This window comes from Nerophis ophidion, linkage group LG17 (assembly GCF_033978795.1).
Source record: "Nerophis ophidion isolate RoL-2023_Sa linkage group LG17, RoL_Noph_v1.0, whole genome shotgun sequence".
Lineage (NCBI taxonomy): Eukaryota > Metazoa > Chordata > Actinopteri > Syngnathiformes > Syngnathidae > Nerophis > Nerophis ophidion.
In genome coordinates this window covers 15,915,782-15,928,523 of record NC_084627.1, presented here as the reverse complement: position 1 = coordinate 15,928,523, position 12,742 = coordinate 15,915,782, and the positions used below count along the sequence as shown (strand labels likewise).

The following is a 12,742-nucleotide window of genomic DNA, read 5'->3' as shown; positions in this document are numbered from 1 at the left end:
AAAACAAATGTATGATAAAACAAAACATATCCACTGACATTTATGTTTTGAATGTTCATTCTCAAATGGTATTAAAAGAGCTCCATCTTGTGGTGTTCAGGAACGTCGCTAGTATTAGAGGCGCACACAGTACATAGGAATAATGGAACAAATATACATTTCTTAACCAAAGATCTGCTGCAATTAATTCAAATGAAATTTGGCGCTAGCAAAAGGCAGTTGGTGTTAAAAGTTAGCCAAGCTTAGTTTCAGAGTACATAAAAAAACCAAATGCTTCAAAACTGTTGCAGTTGTTTCAGAATTGTTTATTGCACTCAAAAAATATGAACAATACAAACACAAAAATGTGAAGCACAAATAAATAAATGTTTAGTTCATGTGTTCAACACATTTTGAGAACTAACATGCTCCAGAGCACCTGAGGGGACATTAGGAGAGGCGCGGGGGATGACTAGTATTCAACAATATCATTTTGCAGGATAAATCGACAGCTTAATTAAATAACGTGAGACACACAAGAATGTTAAGCACACCAACACAAGGACACTTTGTTATTTGTGTAGTGATTATGAACGTGTATACCTGTTGTGACCACATGGATGCAGTAGTGACATTTAAGCTATTACACTAGAATGCAAATACTAAACACACACGACTGGTGCTTTAACAACTGAGGTGTTTTTTTTTTTTTCATCTCTCTAGCTAGCTATTAAATTCACTAATGTATTTTTAAGTGCAGAATTTGAAGTTATATTTAAGGCTCAAACAAAGTGCTCTTATGAACACAACCTGGACTGGAAGGTGCATATTGTCTTACAGCAGACTGATAAACACGTCATTATACCGTCGTATGGCTGGGCCGTTATATATTTTTTTTGGATGGATAATGCACCCACAATATAAAAAACAATGTGTGATGATGGTTTATTTTGATATAGACAATAGGTGTACACAATGGCTTTTTTTTTATGACTAACAACATAGCTGTATATGTCCAGTAATGTTTATTTTAAACTAACAATGTCATACTGAATGAAACCCACACAAAAAATGTGATAATCCACAACTTTTTTTTCACAGCAAATGTTCCATTAGTATGTACAGTATGTATCATTGCAGTACATGCACGCTCCCTGAATGTTACTGGATGCAGTTCAACAAACACCCATACATACGTCCTTAATGATTTATTTTACTGCACAGTAGAATTGGGCGATATGAATGATATGCGATACAAACAGCACAAATTTGGCCTACGATAGAGTTTCATTATATCGTGTTAATGCATGTTGAGGACACATTCTAGCCGCGTTCCTCGAATTTGCAGCGTCCTGACATAGGTGGGTAATGTAAGTCCATACAGATAGAATAATCCAAGCTTGCTTGAATGTAAAGTAGCATAACAATAGAAGTATATGTTGATAATAACCAGCTATTAAAAGTAAATCAGAGTAATGCAAGTACACAAAACTAAGCTTGCAGCTATCGGGTATTTGTGTAATTGATTGTTATGTTCGATTACTTGAGCAATTGGATAAATCACACTCGATTTTAGAGAGTTGAAATGAACAAACATGATTTTACTTGCAATAACCTTCATACTTTTTTCATCAACATTGAAATTGCACTTTTAAACATCTCCACAGATAAAGGCACCCAAACACCACCAGCCATCATGTGTGCTCTGTTGCCACAGGATTTGGTCTGGATTTAATCAATCATTCAATACATTTTTACTCAGGTACACATTAATTTCCGTAAATTCCAGACTTTAAGCCGCTACTTTTTCCCCCCCTGTGGCTTATAAAAAAATGCGGTTAATTTAGGGATTTTTCTTTGATAACGGCCATAATGCACATAGTTTTCATAGAACACCCACAGATACACTCAAAAGGTGTTTTAATGTTTGCGCTATGGCGCCATCTTTTGGACAAGTTCACTCACAGCAGGTGCTGCGGGGGGAACGTCTAGTATTTCCTTCAATTTAGTGCTTTTGAACCGTAAGTACAAATGCTGCTCCGTCTTGTAGTCGTCCAAAGCATTTCTACTCAAATGCATTCTTGATTCATCACTCCAAGCAATGTGTTTAAATTTTACAATACAACTAAAACTATTCATACTTATTAAACTGTCCCATGTGTGATGTCTGTATGAGTGCATGTGTGTGTGTTTGCTAGCGTTAGCAATATCTAATATAATAACACCTTTATGAAAGTCTGTGTTAGGAAAATTAACTTACAATAGAATTGTTTTTGGTATTGTTTCAGTTTTACAAATTCTTCAGTAAATTTACTAAAACGTCACCGTGGAGTTTATCTGATCGGAGAGCTAGCTTCCGCAAACAATGGGTCTATGACAATGACTTCCGTTTTGTTTGATCATGTGTTTTACTGCCAGGTTCCAAGCACCGTTTGAACACAATTAAAAGGTATGTAAAGAAACATGTAAACAACAATATATGTACCTGCGGCCCATAGTCCGATAAACTCAATAGTCCAGAAAATATGGTGATCAAAATGTTTTTTTTCTAATTGATTTAATTGTTGTGGCCCGACACAAAGCAATCATAAATGAGACAATTAGGTTACTGCTTAAGCCAGTAGACAAAATGAGTTTTATCAGATTTATTTATATGCTATGTTGTGATATATATCCTTATAGCAAGAGGCTGCAATATATATCACAATATGTATTTTAGGTCATATCGCCAACCCTGCTGCACAGTAAACTTTAAAGCTGACACTGTCCGTCTGTGCTAATAAAACATTATGATAAAGTGCTTCACAGGCTCAAAGCCCCGATATATGCAAACTCGTCTCTCTTCTTGATGAAGTTTGACCCAATTACAGAGCAAGAAGCGACATTAGAATCAACATTAGTTTAACAATATTAAATGAGGCACCCTGTGCCTATATAATTTCATATTATAATTATTGCAAGGTTAGAATAATAAAGTGATGACTGAAATTCTGTTGACAAATAGTGTGGTGTGAGAATGAGTCTAACCAAAACAATAACGATAGTTTTTGTCTTTACTTTTTAAAAGCATGAAAATTAACCAACGCTTCATCTTGCAGTACCTCTAGGAGGTAGATGAGTGCCTTCTTTGCATGTATGTATAGACTTTGACGCAGTGGTCCCAGTAGTCCAGCACCAGAAGTTGCCCTTTGGGTGTTGTGGCCACCCCCACTGGGTAGTTAAGTCCATCCTGGATGAGAACTTTGAACCCCCCATCTTTGGGAAACTGAAGGATTTCCTTCCGGCCGCTGTCTGTTACCAGCAAATCCCCATTTGTGTCCACGCACATGCCAGTAATGCAGCAGAACCTCTCAGATTCGGCAAAGAAATGGCTGTGCTGCTTGCCGAGCACTCCATCGATGCCCACAGAGCCGATGGAGAAGCCGCCTTCCAGGTAGGCCTCGTCGTGTCGTTTCTCAAAGTTAAGCGCCATGCCTTGTGTGAAGTAAACCGTACCGGCGGCATCGCAGGTCACAAACTTGGGTCGCACTGCTGAGCACAGGCGGTTGCAGCTCACCACACCTACGTTACGGTCGACGGCGATGCACCACAGCTTGTCCCCCTCCACGTCTGACACCACGAACTGGCCTGAGGGCATGGCTGTAATGCCCCACGGTTTGATGAGTCGGTTCTTGTGGCATGCTATGCACTGTCCGTCCATGGTGTACACTTTAACCGAGTTGTCGTAGTTGTCAGTGACCCCAATCAGACCTTGAGGTGTGACAGCGATGGACAGGGGCATTAGGTTTGGCAGGTCGGCGCCGAGGACGCTCAGAACAAAGTTATCGATACTACTGGCGTTGCGGCGAATTTCACGCTGGAAGCCTTTGCGGTTAAATATTTGGATTCGGTAGTTGCTGCGGTCGGCCACCAGGACCTCGCCTTGCTTGGACACACAGATGCCAATGGGTAAATTGAAAGAGCCAGGGAGAGTTCCCTTACAACCCATCTTCTTCACAAACTGGCACACTGATGGACCGGCACATGCTCCCTCTTCGGATCCCCCTCCAGCATCCATGGACTTTGACTTGTAGGTCCCTGGTGAGCTACGTAAAGTCTCATCTCCAGCTGCGACCATTTCCACGTCTCGGTATATAGCCACTGCACCACCCAAAGCTCTGTCAACACCCACAGAATCACCTTCAAGCGCGACTTCCAACCTGCATTCCGCATTATCTGTACTGACTGTATATGTGCTTGTCGTCAAATGTCCAACTTGTATTGGTTTGGATTCCTCTGTCTGGACCAGCTCTGGCTCTTGCAGCTGGAACACGGTGGGCAGGCTGCTCCTCAGGTTGAGATCCTCATCGTCACACCCACCTCCGTCATCCTTGAGCAGGCTGATGTCGCTCTGCCTCACCCGCATATTTAGATAATCGCAGCATGACACTACTTTTACCTCCGCGATGTTAAGGAGATACGTCTGCTTCTCGAGGACCTGCCCGTTGATTTTCTGCATCTCTGCCAAGGACGCCCTAAACGCCGTCCGTGACCTGCTCAGCTCATCTTGAATTAGCATCTCGGTCGTTGTGTAATCCTGCTGCACTGCCCTATACTTTGCTCTTAAAGATTTGGAAATGTTTTCAATAGCTGTCTTTTTCTTCTGGATTTCACTCATGAGTTCACATAGGGTAGACAATTTGCTACCCAGTTCTTTACGGCGTTGCTCTGCAGCCATCCGAATCAGCTGGACAGAATGGCCTTTGTGTAGATGTCCCTCGCCTTTGCAGAGCTCACAAACGACGATAGCGCAGTCGTGGCAGTACTGTCGCGGTAGTCGGTTGCAGCAGGACCCGCACATTAGGGCTGAGGCAGCCGCACTGCAGGACGTGGTGCAGTCGAGGATCTTTAGCACGGTGAGATTGTCCGCTAACTGCGAGATGCTGCTCATGCGCGAGACCTTGCTGCAGAAGGGGCAGCGCACGCCATTGATTGTGTTGGCCAAGAGTTTCTCGAGGCAATGGCGACATACCGTGTGACCGCACTGGAGGAGCTTCGGTCTGAGTTGGTCCTCGTTGAAGGTCTCCAGGCAGATTGGACATTCAAGGACCTCCCGCATTAGATCTGCGTCAAGTGGATAAGACGCCGTTGCCATTATGGTTCCTATGTGAAAGACATAAAAGTTAATACGTTTGTAGTCATGCTTTTACGTGCCAAGATTTGTTTTTGGTTCAAGTCTCACTGTAGACCAAGGAAATTGCGCATGGTTGCTGAGTGGATACCTTTTTTCTGTACACTTCCAATTATTTTTATGCTAAAGCTTTTGCATAGTCATCACCCCATTCCTTTCAACGTCATTTCAAAGCGCTGCATCGAAGATGAGCACATGATGTGCAAATTTTAACACGGTTAATTGCTACGCTGAGTTTCCTCTTATACCATGTGTTTTGTCTCTATTTGAAACAATATAACTAATTCACACAATAAGGAAACCCCATGTAAAAGTAGTTGTAATCAGTTAAATTGTGGAAAAGCAAATGGGAGCTGGAAATTGAATGTCCCTGTGGTGTTGCTGTCACACTTTCGTTAAAGATTTTGTTCCTTTGTCAAATTCTGTTCCGAAGTGACCCTCTGATCAAGTTGTGTAAATTCAGGAAATGTTGTAATCGAAGCCAATCAAAGCCCCTACGATCAATCAATGCAAAGTTAGCTTTTTTGGGTGGGTTACAGACTAGGGCTGCAACCAATGACTATTTTGATAATCGACTAACTTAACGATTAATCAACAAATCTGATTATGAAGCATAAACCCATTCAATGGCTCTAATTTTGCTAACTGATTTTAAATTCAGCTTAAAGATATGTTCAGAAATGTGCTAACAAACAAAGATGTCATTAAAAAATGTGTATTTATACAGCAACTGTCTGTACTGCTCATTAAGCTGTTACAAAAACCTAAATAACTATTAAACGTGTGTTTATTCAAAAGCAAGGACAGGCCAAGTACTGACAAAAACTAACTCATATTTTTTCATGAAAAAAAGGACAGTAAAAATATTAGCAAAAAAAAACAAGATAAAAACACCAAAGCTATCTATCTTCCTCAAAAAAAAAAAATATTTTGTTCAACAAGCTGCTGTCAGGTATAATATTGATTAACTGACTGCTAGCATTTTTAGCAATTGAATAGATTATGTATTTATTATTTTACGATATCAGTGCCGTGGTGCCTAATGTTTGTGTGTGTGTGTGATTGCTTCACATCTGAAGTTCCTGAAAAATAAAAAGTACTTCAATTGCTTTAGATAAAGTTTAGCCAGCCGTCTTTGGCTAAAATGATAAATTATTTTTTTACACAACTTGTAGGGCTGCACAATTAATCAACATTGAGGTTTTAATTAGTGCAATAACGTGTTTTTTTTCTCCGCGCCGTCAATGGCATTTGAGTGACAGAGATGTTCGCCAATCAGAACTGTTAAGCCTCGCGCTTGTTTGTCCCTCGCTCCAAACAGACATCGTGCTTTGTGCATCGCTTTCAGCACCTCAGCGTGTTTATTTAAGAGTAGGACTAACTGAACACAGTGAGCCCTCGTTTGTGTCATTTCACAATTTATTTTTCAGTGGGAGCACCTACAAACAGCGTCCCTCCTCGCAACTCGGTACTGGAAAGTGCCGCACAGTAACAGAAGCTAAGAGGAAAAAAAATAGGATTACAAAGCCAATTATCCCGGTGTGGTAATATTTCATCTTCAAGTCTGATGGGCAATATGAGCCCATCAACAGAATTTTGTATCACTTGATGCAATAAACAAAAATACAACGTCCATCCTCATTTTACTTACTGGGGGACAAAACGCACTTTAAGATGTTCAGTATTTATTTACAGAAATGAGAGTCAATTTGATTTGTTGTTTGTTTATTTATTTAGTATGACAAAGTTATATACCTTCCAATTACAGTACAATGGTAAACAATTCTAGTTATGAGAAGTGATAGTCTATATCCTTTTAAATGGTTACTTGAATTATTTTATATCATGATGACATTAAAAACACTGTATAGTTTGTATTGGTTATTTCTTCAGTTTAAGAGCAAGATGTAGACCAGTGGTCACCAACCTTTTCGAGCCCAAGATCTGTATTTGTGTGTATGTATAGTAGTTTTGTAATTGTTTGTTTTTTTAAGACAAAGCTTTGTGTTGTTGTTATTGGCTGATGTCAAAATGTTGGCTTTTTCTCATTGTGTTTCTTGCTGTTTTCCCAACTTTTGCTGGTGTTTTTTTTTGTAGTTTTTTGCTGCGCTAATCCTTCAAACCCTTGTCCGTTACCTAGTCAAATGGAGGGCAATAACAGGTAGAAACTTAAGTGCAGGACTGTAGAAATAAAATACATCACTAAATATAACAAAATATCCATCCATCCAACTTCAACAGCTTATACGGAATTGGGTCGCAGGGACAACAGTTCCAGCAGAGACCCTCAGAATTCCCTCTCCAGAACAACATTAGCAACTTCCTCCTGGTGGATCCCGAAGCGTTCCCAGGCCAGATAGGAGATTTAATCCCCCCATCTTTGGTCCTTGTTGCACGTTCCACTGGGACATGCAACAAAAACCTCCCAAGGGAGACGCTCGTGAGGCATCCGCACGAGATGCCCGAACCAGCGAGCACCTGGTCGCCGGGTTAGCTTTGGAGCCTGGCCCGGCACAGCCCGAAGAAGCTACGTGGACACGTCATCTTCTCCGCCATGTGGGCCCACCACCCGCAGTCGGAACCAGTGGGGTCGGGTAAGCTGCCAATAAGATGGCAGTGACAGTGGAAGCCCCAGAGGGACCAATAACAGAAGTGCTATTTTAAAATAATAATTTGGTCCAACTGCGATGAGGTGGCAAGTTGTCCAGGGTGTACACTGCCTACCGCCCGAATGCAGCTGAGCTAGGCTCCAGAGACCCCAAAAGGGACACGCTGTAGAAAATGGATGGATGGATGGAATTTGTTCCAATTATATTTACATAAAAGTTAAAAACTTCAAGTTAAAGTACTAGGTGTGGTGAAATTATCCTCTGCATTTGATCCATCCCCTTGGGAGGTGAGGGGAGCAGTGAGCAGCAGCAGTGGCCGCACTCTGGAATCATTTTGGTGATTTAAGCCCCAATTTCAACCCTTGAGGCGGGGTACAAACATAACTGTATTAATGTTGTCTGTTTATCTGTGTTGGCCCCGGTGTAACCCGCCTTCCGCCCGAAATGCAGCTGAGATAGGCTCCAGCACCCCCCGTTACCCCTAACGGGACAAGCGGTAGAAAATGGATGGATGGACGGAACTTTATTTCCACACTTAAATAGGAAGAACATACCAAATAAATGTTACGCAAACCACATAACTTCTTGGCAGTGAACCTGCAAACAATTCTTCTAAGGTTTCTCTATGTATACACTTTTCACTATTTTGTTACACTTTATTGAGCATTTCTTACATATTTTTTATGTTTACACCATAACTTGAAGAGGTTATTGTGATTTTAGAATTGTTTTCCATGGTTGTGTCGACATTTCCTTATTGTCTCGATAGCTGACGGGCTTATAATCGAAGAAAGGTCACACTTGAAATAAAAATGTTAACATTTAAATGCCTACTGAAATGAGATTTTCTTATTTAAACGGGGATAGCAGGTCCATTCTAGGTGTCATACTTGATCATTTCGCGATACTGCCAAATTTTTGCTGAAAGGATTTAGTAGAGAACCTCGATGATAAAATTTGCAACTTTTGGTGCTGATAAAAAAGCCTTTCCTGTATCAGAAGTAGCAGACGATATGTGACGTCACGGGTTGTGGAGATCCTCACATCTGAACATTGTTTACAATCATGGCCATCAGCAGCGAGAGCAATTCGGACAGAGAAAGCGATGATTTCCCCATTAATTAGAGTGAGGATGAAAGATTTGTGGATGAGGAAAGCGAGAGTGAAGGACTAGAAAAAAAAAAAAAAAAAAGGACTAGAGGGCAGTGGGAGCGATTCAGATAGGGAAGATGCTGTGAGAGGCGCCGTGGCAGCCGTGGGGGTGGCAGGACCTTTCGGCCAGGCCCAATCGCAACAAAGGATAGAGGCTTACCGCTTTGAACCAGACGCTGACGGGCGAGGACGCTGCTGATATTGATGTTCGAGTAGCACACGACATAGATCGCCTTCAGAATACAGAATGTGGCAGCCTTTGGGGTGGCAGAACCACTCAGCCAGGCCTGACCGCAACAAGGGATAGAGCCATACCGCTTTGAACCCGACGCTGACGGTGGCGGTCAGGAGGACGCTGCTGACATTGCTGCTGGAGTAGCACACGACATAGATCGCCTTCAGAATACAGAATGGTAAAATGTTTTTTATTAATACAAATAATACACTGTACTTTGTGTGTGTGGTCCAATCCAACCGTGTTCGCTTGACATCTCTGTACACCGCTTCCCACCTACAGCTTTCTTCTTTGATGTCTCCATTGTTCATTGAACAAATTGCAAAAGATTAACCAACACAGATGTGCAGAATACTGTGGAATTTTGCGATGAAACATGACGATTAATAGCTGGCAACGATGCTGTAACAAAATGTCCTCTACAATCCGTGACGTCACGCGCACGCGTCATCATACAGTGAAGTTTTCAGCAGGATATTTCAGCGCGAAATTTAAAATTGCAATTTATTAACAAAATTAGCATGTGTTGCAATGTTAAGATTGCATCATTGATATATAAACTATAAGACTGCGTGGTCGGTAGTAGTGGGTTTCAGTAGGCATTTAATATAGTTTTCTCCTGGTTCATAGGTCATAAAAATAAAAATAATTATCCATATCGACCATTTAAAGGCCTACTGAAACCCACTACGTGGCGCGGTTGGTAGAGGTGCCGTGCCAGCAACCTGAGGGTTCCTGGTTCAATCCCCACCTTCTACCAACCAAGTCACGTCCGTTGTGTCCTTGAGCAAGACACTTCACCATTGCTCCTGATGGGTCGTGGTTAGGGCCTTGCATGGCAGCTCCCGCCATCAGTGTGTGAATGTGTGTGTGAATGGGTGAATGTGGAAATAGTGACAAAGTGCTTTGAGTACCTTGAAGGTAGAAAAGCGCTATACAAGTATAACCCATTTATCCATTTACTACCGACCACGCAGTCGGATAATTGATATATCAATGATGCAAGATTAACATTGCAACACACCAATACGGCCTTTTTAGTTTACTAAATTGCAATTTTAAATTTCGCGAGAAGTATCCTGTTGAAAACGTTGCAGTATGATAACGCGTGCGTTTGACGTCTCGGGTTGTAGCGGACATTATTTTCAAGCCCGATCCAAGCTATAACTAGTCTGCTTTAATCACATAATTACACAGTATTCTGGACATCTGTGTTGCTGAATCTTTTGCAATTTGTTCAATTAATAATAGAAAAGTCAAAGTACAAAGATGGAGGTGGGAAGTTTTTAGCCTTTAGCAACACAAACACAGCCGGTGTTTCCTTGTTTAAAATTCCCAAATATGAAGCTTTACTATGGATCAGAGCGGTCAAGCGAACATGGATCCCGACCACATGTCAACCGGCAGTTTTCGGTGAGAAAATTGTCGTAATAAGTCGCCTCTTAACGGAGACATCAGCGGAGCTTACATCTTGCTGCAGCTGCCGTGACTTCCCTCAGCGACTCTGGCGTCAACACACCCGTGGCCACACCCCTCCGACTTTCAGGTACTATTTAATCTCACTAAAACACTAGCAACACAATATGCCGACAAGGGATTTTCCAGAATTATCCTAGTAAATGTGTCTAATAACATCTGAATCGCTCCCACTGCAATCGCCTTTTTTTTTCTTTCTAGTCCTTCACTCTAAATTTCCTCATCCACCAATCTTTCATCCTCGCTCAAATTAATGGGGAAATTGTCGCTTTCTCGGTCCGAATAGCCCTAGCTGCTGCTGGCTATGATTATAAACAATGTGAGGAGCTCTACAACCTGTGACATCACACGCACATCGTCTACCACTTCCGGTAAAGGCAAGGCTTTTTTATTTTATCGTCGATGTTCTCTAGTAAATCCTTTCAATAAAAATATGGCAATATCGCGAAATGTTTAAGTATGACACATAGAATGGACCTGCTATCCCCGTTTAAATAAGAAAATCTCATTTAAGTAGGCCTTTAATATATTTTTCTCCTGGTTCATAGGTAATAAAAATACAAATAAGTATCCATATGGACCATTTAAAAAAAAAATATATATATATACATATATATATACATATATATATATATATATATATACATATATATATATATATATATATATATATATATATACAGATTTCAACGATACGGCCCAACCCTTGTTTGAATGTTGACAAACTTCCTTTGAACATCCACAATGACAATATCAAAGAGTTGAAATCATATCAAGGTCGGAACTTCAGACGTTGGACGAGTCAATTCGAACGAGGTAATGAAGATTGATATTGTTCAAAAACCGAAAGCACCTAATATGTAATTGTCAAAATAATTAGTTTGCCACCTCCTTAGTCATTCAATTTTTGGGCAAAATAAACAAGAGGCCTCACCGGCATAACAAACGTCTCCATTGAGCGACACCATGATTCAAAATGGCTGGTTATGTTTACCGTGAGCCGAAATAAAAAATAGACACACTATTCTTCATGACCACGCCGAACATGCCGTTGTGAAAGATATTACCTTTGTCCGGCGGCAACGTGGAAGGTTAAGGGATGTTTTGACGGCAGCGCTGCCAGGGCGCCTCACACTGCTACTACGTCCGCTGCACTGACTGCAGTGACGGTGACGTAACTCACGCAGTGTACGTGCTCACGTAAAAGTGCGTCAGGCTGGGGGTGGTTTTGATTGGCTGCCGCGTTTTGCAGCCAATTGTATGGCTTCTATATTGAATGATTACTAAATGGAGAAAATAAAACTGCAATTATGATATCTTGTGCAAAAATATAAGACTACTTTTTTTTTTCTATAGATGCTTAATTGTGTCGAACAAATAATAGTGCGTGTATTGACGTCCTTGGGAAATTAGGTGGTGATGAGGAACAATAACCACTAGATGGCAATGTTACTCTTCTAGAATGTTTTTCAAGTCACAGAGGAGCAGTATGACAGTGATATATTCCATCCATCCATTTCCTACCGCTTATTCCCTTTCGGGGTCGCGGGGGGCGCTGGCGTCTATCTCAGCTACAATCGGGGGGAAGGCGGCGTACACCCTGGACAAGTCACTCCTCATCGCAGGGCCAACACAGATAGACAGACAACATTCACACTCACATTAACACAGAAGGGCCAATTTAGTGTTGCCAATCAACCTATCCCCAGGTACATGTGTTTGGAGGTGGGAGGAAGCCAGAGTATCCAGAGGGAACCCACGCAGTCACGGGGAGAACATGCAAACTCCACACAGAAAGATCCCGAGCCCGGGATTGAACCCCAGACTACTCAAGACCTTCGTATTGTGAGGCAGACACACTAACCCCTCTACCACCGTTATATATCCATCCATCCATCTTCCTCCGCCTATCCAAGGTCGGGTCGCGGGAGCAACAGCCTAAGCAGGGAAGCCCAGACTTCCCTCCCCCCAGCCACTTCGTCTAGCTCTTCCCGGGGGATCCCGAGGCGTTCCCAGGCCAGCCGGGAGACATAGTCTTCCCAACGTGTCCTGGGTCTTCCCCGTGGCCTTCTACCGGTTGGACGTGCCCTAAACACCTCCCTCTGGAGGCGTTCGGGTGGC

General features: G+C 42.0%; 2 protein-coding genes across 4 annotated transcripts in view; one reads left to right on the top strand and one right to left on the bottom strand.

Moving 5' to 3' along the window:
* The window catches only part of LOC133536148 (astrotactin-2-like), a 747,946-nt gene that overhangs the window by 510,161 nt on the left and 225,043 nt on the right, over positions 1 to 12,742 (top strand). The window lies entirely within an intron of this gene.
* trim32 (tripartite motif containing 32) lies at positions 285 to 11,814 on the bottom strand. 2 transcript variants are annotated; one of them, XM_061876409.1, is made up of 3 exons: positions 11,689 to 11,793; positions 9,071 to 9,280; positions 285 to 5,121 (listed from the first exon to the last, which is right to left on the bottom strand). In XM_061876409.1, the coding sequence occupies exon 3, from the start codon at positions 5,111 to 5,113 to the stop codon at positions 3,083 to 3,085; it is 2,031 nt and encodes a 676-aa protein (XP_061732393.1). In that variant the 5' UTR covers positions 5,114 to 5,121; positions 9,071 to 9,280; positions 11,689 to 11,793; the 3' UTR covers positions 285 to 3,082. The 2 variants fall into 2 exon arrangements, with proteins under 2 accessions (XP_061732393.1, XP_061732392.1); XM_061876408.1 differs by lacking the exon at positions 9,071 to 9,280 and having other exon boundaries at positions 11,689 to 11,814.